Consider the following 12,606-nt stretch of genomic DNA (forward strand, 5'->3'; position numbering starts at 1 on the left):
AAATGGAAAGCCTGCCATCAACATAGCAGAGACTTAATAAATGCTTGTTGGATAAGTGGTGGAATGAAATACTCATCACGAAATGCTTTTTAGCTTGAAGGACAGTCAGGCCATTTTCCCCCAGTCTCTTCCAGTTTATGTTTACACCTGTGCCCCTGGAGTGAGCGATGCAAAGGACATCCTTTCACTCTGACAATGTTTTCCACACCCACGTTCAACTGGTGGAACTTCCAACCTCTCCTTTGTAGTTTGGATTTTTCACAACTATTTCAAGATTCTGTCCTAAGTTTCTATGTTTGTTTCTCCCACAGGGTAGGCAGAGTTGATTCTGGGCTCAACTTCAAGGTGCAGTTGTCAACCTAGACATGCCTTTTGCATTGCTGACAGGTGATGTTACTTTCCAGCTGCCATTTCCTTCCTCTGAAATAAAGTGGTACATTCTTCTCCCTCGTGCTCCCAAATTAATAATGTCCCAAGTCTGCCATCAAAAGGTCAGAGGACACACGACCTTTTGGTATAATCAGGAGAAAACACTTATCAAGGGCTTCCCTGGTGGTGAAGTGGTTAAGAATCCGCCTGCCATCGCAGGGGACACGGGTTCGAGCCCTGGTCCGGGAAGATCCCACATGCCGCGGAGCAACTAAGCCCACAACAGCCCCCGTGCGCCACAACTACTGAGCCTGTGCTCTAGAGCCCGCGAGCCACAGCTACTGAGTCCGCGAGCCTAGAGCCCGTGCTCTGCAACAAGAGAAGCGACTGCAACGAGAAGTCCGCGCACCACAACGAAGAGCAGCCCCTGCTTCCTGTATCTAGAGAAAGTGCGCACGCAGCGACGAAAACCCAACACAGCCCAAAATAAAAATAAATAAAATAAATTTTTAAGAAAGCCACTTATCAAACACCTCCAAGGTACTTAGGAATTCATAATATTTGGTCGATTTTCAGCACTTTTCAACAGTTTTCATCCTGGGTCATCAATTCAACAAATATTTATTGAGCACTTTGCACCAGGCACTGTGTTAGGTGTGTCAGGTGGGGAGATAACAGGGTAAGCAAGGCTGACCTCATTTTGGGGGAAGGCCAGAGACGCCCCCGGGATCACCCTTGTAATCATCTGTCCCAAGGAGCACAGCTAACTCACCTAAGAATGTTCCCCTTCCCAAACACTTATCCTTCGTTCCAGAGGGGAGAGCCTCCCTTCCCACAACGGATCATCGACATTGATGCCTTGTGGGCTCTGGTGGCTGAGCTGGAAGCCTGCACAGTACTCAGAGGACGGAATACAGGTAACTCAGGAGTCCGTATCTGAACAACAGGCATCACACACACCGCAGCGAAAGCCTCTTCCATACACAGACTGCCCGTCAACGTCAGAAATAAACCTAGAGCTTTCTTAACCTTCCACTTGTGTGATGCAACGCGTGGCATTATAAAAGCCCCACCGGACCTGGTGGTTCCTCACGCCAGCTCCCAATGCCAACGATAACTGTGGAAGTTAATTAAACAGATCCTGGAAGAGGATCTGTCTGGGTCATGGGTTTCCAGCTGGCTCTGTGATAGCAATTAAGGACAACCACACAACACGAGGTTTGGAGAGCACACAAGGGAAGGCCAGATGGTAAGACATGAATATAACAAGAGGAACAGTTTTGGAGGAGCCTTGATTTCAGAGTAACTTTCTTTCCGCTGATGACTAATTTCTCTCCTGAGGTTTTTATTTTTTTACTTTTTCCTCTTCCTAACGCCCTGTGCCAAGGGAGTCAACATTCTCTAGGCTAAGGAAAGCCTCCCCGCCCCACCCCTTATTGGTCAGGACGGCAACAAAAGGGCCTTTGTCACAACGGCTTTACCCATTCACTGAGGGACACTGGACAAACTGGATAGCAAGCAGTTATTCTGCGGGCTAGCAGGGCGAAGAGAAATTGGCTGGCAGCCTCTGCTTTGTTTATCTGTTCCCTAAGACTGTTCCAAGTACATCCTGGCTAGTGCCTGCGGTCTTTGTATCTAAGTAGGACAATCTTAACTGTTTACCAACTATTTTTCTCTGGCCTAAGACTATCACATCTTATATTAAACTCAGCCCTGACTGCTCTCTCATTTTCGATAGACAAAAACGAGAGTTAAAGAAACAGACATGGTCTATATGCATCAATTAAAATTGCAAAGACAGACCAACACCACAGACGCAAGTACTGAGAACAGGTCATTTACCCCGTCCCCACCTCCAACAATGAATTCCCTGCAGCAAATCAGCTGTAATGTTCTTTTAATGCCTCTTCTTATGTTACATCACATACCAGAACCTGTAACATAAAACATGAAAATTGTCCTTCAAAAAACACTTTGTGAGCTTCATATCTATTATACTTAGTTCCAATGCTCAGTACATTTCGAAACTCCTTGAGTACCACCCTGTGATATTGTGATTTCTAATAAGAAATATGTATTTGGTTCCCATTTCGGGCACCAAGCTCCCTTCTAAAACCTTTGGAATTTCCTAAGCCTCGAGAGGAATGAAGTTGTCTTTAGTTACGTTAAGGAGGTGACTTCTGGACTGCACCTAAAGGAGGGGACTGGTTGTCAGGGAGACAAACCACGGGATTAGAGGGGTTGGACTTTCAGTCCCATCCCCATGACCTCTGGAGGTTGAAACAATCGCCTAAGGCTAACGATATCATCAATCATACCTATGTAATGATGCCTCAGTCAAAAGCCAAACGGAGGGGGTTCAGAGAGCTTCCAGGTTGGAGACCGTGTAGAGACTGGGGAGAGTGGCGTGAAAGCTCCGTGTCCCTTCCTGCATACCTTGCCCTACACATCGCTTGCATCCGGCCCTTCCTGAGATACATCCAGAAGATGAATTCCAAAGAAATGCTGAACAACGGCAGCACCAGATAAAGGTCTATATTATATCTCAGGACATCGGCTCTAAAGGCGACCGAACTCATTTCAACGTCTAAGCTTTGTTCTGTTTGTCTAAGATCAGCCTTATTACTTTAGGTAACATCCTCTCCTCCTCAATAGAAAAATCTGTAAGATACATTCGTTCCCCTTGTGCACAGGGATGTTCCCTGCCATTCCGGTAAACAAAGGATGCTGCCTGCCATCCCAGTTCCACCAGGATCAAGCCACTTGCCACTGCAGTCGCCCACTGAAGGCAAGCGCCGAGGGGAATTCAGGATGGAGGAAAATAAGCAGCACTGTGTGCTTGGGATACCTGCCCTAGCTAGAAAGATGCATATCTAAGGAGTCATTTCAGTGACCCCAGATCCCTGCATCTTCCCAAGTACAGAAAAGCACTCAAATCATTAACTTGAGATGTCTGTTCTTTGTGATCAGCAGTAATCTTGTGATGTTCCGCTACATGGTTTTTTTCCAGCAAAAACCTCATATACATCCTGGCTCCTCCCTTACCTCTTTGGAGCAGTTTCTCAGAGCCATCTGAGGGGCTGGCTCCGGGCTACAGTCCTCAGTAAGGTCCCCAAATAAAACTTAACCTGCAACTTTTAGGTTGTGTGTTTCGCTTCAACTGACAATCTATACAACCATTTATAGCAGAGAGTACTAAAAAACTAAATTCCCTGCTAAATTAACTAAATTTAGTTGTCACTAAAATATTCTGTAGTCGGCAATAAAACAGTCTATTGTGACAAACCCAATAACCCTTTTTTTTTTTCCAATAACCCTTTTTATGGGATACATACACACAGACTTCTCTTTGTCCTTTCTCCAAATTTTTCCTCTCCAATCCCCATCTTCCTAAGAGATACAGGAACCACAAGGTGAGGATGTTTTTGCTTTGATACCACCAAACTGAACCACAGGTGAAACAGAAGGGAAGGGGGCAGGGCACAACTGTTAAAAGCATGACATAGCCTGAGGATATGACAGAAACTGATTAGAACAAAATGGGTCCAAGATGGCGGACAAGTCAACTTCCACTAGACCTTGAACCTCAGTATACGCTCACTGTAACACATCAGCAAGCTAAATGACACACCCACAGGCGCCAGGACAGTTCCAAGGCCCATCATAAAGGTCAAAAAGTGGGCGGTGGCCCACTTCCTGGAAATCCCCGCCCCTTCCTGAAATAGCTGGAATACTCCTCCCACTCATTAGCCTATGAAATGACCCACCCCTATAAAACCCGACAACCCCACACCCTGGTGCCTTTCTCACCTTCTGAGATGGCCCACACTCTGTCTATGGAGTGTGTTTCTCTCTAAATAAATCCACTTCTTACCTATCACTTTGTCTCTCACTGAATTCTTTCTGTGATGAGACATCAAGAACCTGAACTTCGGGGGCTTCCCTGGTGGCGCAGTGGTTGAGAGCCTGCCTGCCAGTGCAGGGGACACGGGTTCAAGCCCTGGTCTGGGAAGATCCCACATGCTGCAGAGCAACTGGGCCCGTTGAGCCACAATTACTGAGCCTGCACGTCTGGAGCCTGTGCTCCGCAACAAGAGAGGCCGCGATAATGAGAGGCCCGTGCACCGCGATGAAGAGGGGCCCCCACTTGCAGCAACTAGAGAAAGCCCTCGCACAGAAACGAAGACCCAACACAGCAGTCAATCAATCAATCGATATTTTTTTTAAAAAAAAGAACCTGAACTTCATTAAGTCCTGAAACCAGGTGTGTGATCTCAGTTGGAAGACCGTGGGTTTGGGCCAGGTTCGAGTCCCGGCACGTGGGTTCAAGTCCCAATCTGAGGTTTCACAAGGAAGACAATTATGGTTTCTCAATAATCTCAAACCAAGTACACACAAGGGAATCGCACCATCTTCAGGACAGGGTTCTGGTTTCCAAAAGCACCATGTGTATCTGTGCTGCTCCTTCAAAAGGAAACCTTTCCATACAGTAAGTGTGTAAAATGGCTGTCAAGGTTATTCTAGAAGATTCACTTTCTCTGCTGCAGCTCCACGGACTGCTCCCTACCTCTTCCTTTGTTCAAATTTTCGAGTATCCTAAGCACAAGTGGGAAAAAAAAAAACTACAAACGTTTCCCAATTAGCCATTAACCAACTCATTTTTCCATGTTAATTTGTCCTTTCCCTGGAAAACACCTGCACAGTGTAAAGTTCCGTATGTATTACTGCCCCAGGATGACTCTAAACTGCATGTACTAAATATTTCTACTGCATTCTTGGTTACCGTGAGATATGGAAACCAAGAATTAGATAGAGCACAACTTCTTGTCACAAAGAAGTCTAACCACAAGCTGTCTCAAGATCCCAAGACAGGGCTGTTAATAGTGAGTGTTAAAAAAAAAAAAAAAAAAATAGCGAGCGTTATTTTGCCGTGCCAATAGACTGTGAACTGATACTGTTTATGACGTGTTAAAGAGGCCTGAACTAAAAGTAGGGAGGGAGATGTATTGTAACAAAAAGGAAATTATGGATATAGCTGTCCCTCTACCCCACATGCATTAACAAGTGCACAAGGATACCCCAGTGTGGAAATCTGTGGTTAGAGGACATAAAAGGGGGTGATGATGACACCTGCCTCCGAGGGTGATGACTGGTGGAGGGGCTGATCCACCTGAAGCCCTTCAGCCTCACACACGTCACCAACTTCACACACCAGCCACGGCAAAGTCTGCTATTACTATTATTATTATATCTCTCCCCTACTTCCTGAATTCATAATGAAAGTAAAGGAATTAGAATACTCGATAGCCTCAGAGATGTACTATAAAAACACTTGGTCCTTGACATGTACACACTACTACGTATAGAACAGATAATTAATAACCTACTGAATAGCACAGGGACCTACTCAATACTCTATGATGACCTATATGGGAATAGAATCTAAAAAAAAGTGGATATATGTGTATGTAAAACGGACTCACTTTGCTATACAGCAAAAACTAACACAACATTGTAAATCAACTACCCTCCAATATAAAAAAAAAATTTTAATTCGGTCTTGCTAAGTCAATCCTATGATTAAGAAATTGATTGGAAAAGATTATACTTTCACAAAGGCATCAAAGCCTCGACCATCCCAGCTCATCATGAAAATGAAGACTGGTCAACGCCCTGGCTCTCCAACAGCCGGCCGTCAGCTGTCTACACACAGCAGGAAGGCAGCTCATCAAGTCCTCGGTCACTAACGGCATCCAGGACTATCTGACACAATGGGGTCCCTGACGTGACAAGGTCATAACCTCTTAGTTCCTCCCCCAACTCAGGGATGATCCCTGATTACACGGAACAGAATAAAGCTACCAAGAGCACAGCTGCTCACGTGCTAGCACACAACTGACCACGACCAACTTAACTCTTGTCCTAGAGATGAGTTCAAAGTCAGAGCTCAAATTCCAGGCTGAGGTGCAGACCTGTGAATTAAGGCGAAGATTCCTTAAAGATAAACAATTCCTGACAGGACACACCTTCTTTTGCTGCCATAAATTCAGTTAGGGTAGAGTAAAGAGACTTCACTGACCACCACTGCCTCTGGACTCAGACCCCCGTATTTCCTGGAGGATGAGTGACAAAGGTGGCCCGTCTATGGCTACAAAGGTGGAGGTTCTGTTCTCTCTCCCTCAGTAAACTAGTAAAAGGCTCTCAGTAGTCTAAGGAGGCCAGGCCAAGGATCTAGGGTCACCTGCAGCTCTGTCCTATACCCTAAGGAACTTAAGAATTCAGAGGTAAAAAAAAAAAAAGTGGTGACAATGCAACCTTACTATCCACCACCAACAAAAACCGGGATAAGCACAGAAGGCCAGGCAGCAGCCAAAGGGAGTGTCAAAGCTCTCTGACTACACGTTCTAGGGCTACGCAAGCCCCGCAGGCTTTCCCCTCATTCCTGAGGTGCAGTGTCAAACAAGAGCATGGGGCGAAAAGATTCCCGTCACCAGGAGACAAACAGTACAAAACCAAAATTGCTGGAGGAAACATCAATTAGTAGATCCTCCATGGAGGGCAAGATGCAATTATCTATCGATGCCACAAAGATTTCAAGTGTCTATCAATGCGGCCACATCTATCAATACGACAAAATGCATGGATCCTCACACCCAGCAATCGCGTTTCTTGGAATCATCGTACAGACACACCCCAAACACGGGCAATGTGACGCACATACAGGATGTTCTGCAGTTGGCAAGCGCAAGACTAGAGACGCAGCCTATGCGACAGGCTGAACAAGCTTCGGTGTGTCCACAGAACACAGTGTGACGCCACAGAAGACAAGATGGGAACACAGCTCCACTGAATCCCACCATAACGAAATACGGCAAACCTAAACTGAGGGTCATTCGACAAAATAAACTGGCCAAAGTGTCGTCTTCAAAAGTGACGAAGTTTTGAAAGCCAAGGAAAGACCGAGGGATGGTTCCAGACTATCCAGAAGACACGACACAGACAACCAAGTGCTACCTGAGCCTCGACTGGCTCCTTGTGCCCGGAAGAGGCCTGGGGGACAGCAGATGACACGGGGATGGGGTCTGAGGCTTAGGTGGTGACAACACAGAGGTCTCAGTATCCTGATTCTGACGGTGGCACTGTGGCTGTATAAGAGAAAGCCCTTGTTTGTAGGAACTACACGCTGAAGTGTTTGGGGCGGGGAGGCACCAGGCTGGCAACTCTGTCTAAAGTGGCCGCACAGCACAGGCTCATTTTCTGGAAGTTTGTGATTGTTTCAAAATTAGAATCTTTTAAAGATAAGGTAACTCTTTCTGTATTGATACAGTACAATGCTTTATTTTTAAAAGTTCAGCAAAGTGTATTAGTTCTTTTTTTTTTTTTTTTACTGCATGTTAAGTGTATTGACTGATCTAAAAGAAAATATTTACAAGTGGATGAAGCATTTCAGGATTAAGTACATCTAGGCAAAGAAGACCTCAATGTAGGAAAAATTTTTGACTCAGTGAAATATTTAAAAATAATTATATTTTTTCAGTGATTATGATGTAGTCAAATCTACAAATTTCATATTTAAAAAATGTTAACATAATTGATGTGGCTACAAGTATGGTTATTTTCTGTCTTTTTTTTCGGGGAAGAGGAATCATTTCTGAGTAAACTTTAGGTAGATATTAGAATCATTGCTAACTTATCAATTTAGAGTATCTTACATGCTTTCTTTTATCTTTTTTTTGAATTTTTGAATTTTATTTTTTTTATACAGTACGTTCTTATTAGGTATCCATTTTATACATATTAGTGTATACGTGTCAATCCCAATCTCCCAAGTCATCCCACCCACACCCCTGCCCGCCACTTTCCCCCCTTGGTGTCCATACGTTTGTTCTCTACGTCTGTGTCTCAGTTTCTGCCCTGCAAACCGGTTCATCTGTACCATTTTTCTAGGTTCCTTTTTTTTTTTTTTTTTTTTGGCAGCACCACCAGGCCTGTGGGATCTCAGTTCCCTGACCGGGGACAGAACCCTGCAGTGGAGGCACGGATTCCTAATCACTGGGCCGCCAGGGAATTCCCTATTAGACTCCTTCTAGGTAAAAATTAAGAAAAACATATAAGCAACTGCTTGGGCACACAGAGTCTCTGAAAAGAAAGCTTAAGAACCTGATAACACTTGCCGTATCCGGGGAGGGAAGCAGGGTGGCTGATGGCAGAGGCAGGGCTCATCATACACCCTTTTGAAACCTGAACCATGCAGATAAATTAAAATTACTTTTATTTTGGTTTTGAGGATCACCTGAATTATGGAACCTGAATTCGTATGCCCGTTATCAGATAAAGAGGAACAAACAGGTATTCAGCTATCTCAGAGGGCTGGGGGTTTTTATTTTCCGATACACATTTCTATACTGCCTGTGTTTGCAGAGATGAACATTATTCTTCATGATCAGAAAAAAGGATTAAAATACTTAGTATCTACCAGTTACCAGTGTACAGGGAACTCGGTTATATCTGGGTTCAGATTACTCACTCGGTGACCCCGTGGTCCTCAGTTTCCTTCAGACCCAGTTTCCTCAATCCCTTCACGGGGGACTGTAAGGAAAAACAGTTTTTCCCTTCTCTGTACAACACTGAATACTTCTGGTCACCAAATGTATGGGGATTTTCCCACACGTAATTCTCGGAATCTCAGGACACCAGCTGGGCATCCTACAATTCAACTCAATGCTGACACTCTCTGCCTGGACAAAGCATCAGATCCCACAGGTTAAGGGCCCAGTAAGACTGCCCCCTTCCTCACTTCAGACATGGGCAAGCCCAGGCTGTCACCTGTGCTTCTGACCAACCCGCTATAAATCAGAGGTTCCCATGACCCACTCCTCAGCTCCGATTAATTTGCTAGAGCAAAGTAAAAAAAAAAAAAAAAGAAAAGAAAAAGGCAAAAAAAACCTCAGGGACTTCCCTGGCAGTCCAGTGGTTAAGACTCCGTGCTTCCACCGCAGAGGGCACAGGTTCTATCCCCAGTTGGGGAACTAAGACCCCGCATACCTCGTGGCATAGCCAATAAATAAAACTCAGAAAAACAGTTTTCTCACTAGATTACCAGGTTACTATCAAGGATGTAACTCAGGAACAGCCAGATGGGGGAGGTGCACAGGGCGAGGTATAGGGCAAGGGGTGCAGAGCTTCCACGCCCTTTCTGGGTGACCCCCTAGCACCTCCACGTCTTCACCAACCCAGAAGCTCTCCGAACCCAGTCCTTTCTGTTTTTTATGGAGGCTTCATTATACAGGCACAACTGATCAAATCATTGGCCACTGGCGACTGATTCAACTTCCAGCCCCTCTCCCCTCCCCGGAGGTCAGGGGGGCTGGGCTGAAAGTACCAACCCTCTAATCACAAGGTTGGTTACCCTGGCAACCAGCCCCCATCCTGTGTTTACCCAGGAGCTTTCCAAAAATCACCTCACTCACATAACTCAGGTGTAACTGAAAGGGGCTTGTTCTGAATAACGAAAGGTACCTTTACTGCTCTTATCACTTAGGATATTCCAAGGGTTTTAGAAGCTCTGTGCCAGGAAAGGAAGACCAGATACATATTTCTTTTCATAAATCACAGTATCACAGAGGCCAACAAGAGCTGCCATGTAGGACTGACACATAAGGATTAAAAATGATACGTGTAAAGCGTCCGCACCCTGCTGGCAGCCAGTGCCGTGTTTATTACTAACACGTCTCAGGAATCTAAACCCATCAAGACGTGAAGGTCTAGATTTTTCAAAGACACTCACGATCTATCGACCCCATTCCCAGTGAGGAGCTGAGAGGAGATAACCCCACAGGGAAGTTCATGCTCAGGTATGCCAGGATTCCCCCAGGGCCAGTCCTCCCACACTGAGGGAAGGAATGGTAGATGGTATCTGTGATAGACGGGCTAGAGATGGGTCATTGTGCAAAATAAAACCCACCATTTAACAACAACAAAGGCTTTCCAGGAGAGCTGAGCGGACAGACACTGGCCTAGGTTCCGGCAAAAATGGAGGTAGAATATTTTTGTCCTTGAGGAGTTTAAAGCTTGGAGAAGATGATCAAGTAAACAATAACAGGGGCTTCCCTGGTGGCACAGTGGTTGAGAATCCACCTGCCAATGCAGGGGACACGGGTTCGAACCCTGGTCCAGGAAGATCCCACATGCCGCGGAGCAACTAAGCCCGTGCGCCACAACTACTGAGCCTGCGCTCTAGAGCCCATGAGCCACAACTACTGAGCCCACATGTCACAACTACTGAAGCCCACGCACCTAGAGCCCGTGCTCCACAAGAGAAGCCACCACAATGAGAAGCCCGCGCACCGCAACAAAGAGTAGCCCCTGCTCGCCACAACTACAGAAAGCCCGCGCGCAGCAACGAAGGCCCAACACAGCCAATAAATAAATAAATAAAGTAAACAATAACAGTTAAGTATAGTGTGACAAGCATGGCAGGAATTCCAAAGACTATATATATACATATATGTATAGAGACACACACACACACACAGACCCACACACATATATGTGTACACATATATATAGTATTTTGGAAAGCATTTAATGTGCAAACACATTTATAATTTAAAGAAAATGGAACTGTTGTTCATATGAAAAGATAATAAGTTACATCACTAAGATTTTTAGAGGAAGAGAGATAAATAAAGCAGTGCTGACTCTTACCTGGGTATTGTCTGTATAATGAAAATATCTTGGCCACGAACAGATTCTTTTATTTCAACTCTTGTTTCTGAAAAATAAAAATGTTCTGCAGTTTGAAGAAAAGCTCCTCGTGGTGCAATAATTAGGCAGCAATTGGAGGGAGTAAAGGTGAGTCTAAACCAATGCTTTGCTTAGCGCACCAAAATAAATTCTTAAGAGATCTCGGAATGGCACGTACTTACGTAAAAAACAGTCAAGCTAAGGGGAGAATAAGCCAAAAATAGGCTAGAAGGCAAAAGCCACAAACAAGTGTATGTAAAATCTCAGGGTCCAGAAAAGAACATCCGTCACTAAATGAACACAAGATGCTTAGGGAAAAGTATGCAGTGCATAAAGAGGCCAAAAGTTAATATCCTTATTATTCTTTCAACAAAGGCCGATGCCTCCTCTGTTCCAGGCCCTGAGCTGGGGTCCCAAAGTGGGGGACCTGGACCACGGGGACAAAGACTGACTCAGGAGAGACAGTGCAATGCCAAAGGCTGGCAAACCCTCCAGGCCAATGTGCAGGAGAAAGACCAGCCATGATAAAAGAGAAAGAGGGCTGGGAACGATGGCCTCGCTGCAGACTGGAACATACGGTGAGGAAAGGAATACGGAACGTGCAAAGATGTGGGGCTGCCACCGTGAGCTCAGAAACACAGCGAGAGAGGAGAAAGAGACAGAGAGGAGGTCAGGGAGCTGACCAGGACCACACCACGCAGGAGTCTGGATTTTATTCCAAGGGGTGACAGCAGAGCCACTGGAGGACTGGTGTGATCACTGGCTACTGTGTGAGGACAACGGTGGCAAAGCAAGAAGGGCTGCTTGGGGGGAGCCACTCCAGTTGCTTCTGAAGCAGTCCAGGCAAGCGACAGACGGCGGGCTGGACCAGAGCAGCTGCAGTGGAGGTAGTGAGAAGCAGGCAGGCTTCAGATGGATTCTTGAATCAGAGCGCACAAGACGTGCTGACGGACGTGGTGAAGGATGAAGCAGGTGAGATGGGCAGAACTCGGAACCCAAAGGGCCCCATGTGATTGCTAAGGAGCCTGGACCATGGCCTATACAATTTTAAACGGTAGTAAGTAAAAAATGTGTGCATTTTGGAAATATCCTGATGGAAGTGAGGAGCACAGACTAGAGAGGCTGAAAATGGAGGTAAGACGACCCGTTAAGAAGCTACTTTGACAGCATGAGAGAGAGCTAGGAGGCCTGGAACAGGGATGGGAGGATGGAGAAAAAGGTCTTCCCTAAACCACCCTCTTTTCCTCCAGCGCTTCATTTATGAGAAACCCAAATGCCATCACAATGAAGGAAATTCATTACTGTTAAATAGGCTATCTCACCTATCTGCACTCATCTTCAGGTGTTTAAATACCGGCATCTCCTGACTTGTCCTGGCAGGGAAATTTCTCAAGTCACCAAGTTAAAAGTTGTGAGTGCGGAAGCTGGATGAAGGGCTGCTGGGGGTTAATTATAACACACGTGTAACTTATACACACCCCGGGAACATGT

At 45.6% G+C, this 12,606-nt stretch overlaps 1 protein-coding gene across 1 annotated transcript in view; it reads right to left on the bottom strand.

Moving 5' to 3' along the window:
• Nucleotides 1-12,606, bottom strand: part of PRPSAP1 (phosphoribosyl pyrophosphate synthetase associated protein 1) — a 31,032-nt gene that overhangs the window by 13,997 nt on the left and 4,429 nt on the right. Inside the window, exon 3 of the mRNA XM_030837769.3 lies at nt 11,077-11,143. Within this exon, the coding sequence (XP_030693629.1) occupies nt 11,077-11,143 (67 nt within the window). The remainder of the gene's footprint in view (nt 1-11,076; nt 11,144-12,606) is intronic.

The sequence above is a fragment of the Globicephala melas genome, chromosome 20, assembly GCF_963455315.2.
Source record: "Globicephala melas chromosome 20, mGloMel1.2, whole genome shotgun sequence".
Classification (NCBI taxonomy): Eukaryota; Metazoa; Chordata; class Mammalia; order Artiodactyla; family Delphinidae; genus Globicephala; species Globicephala melas.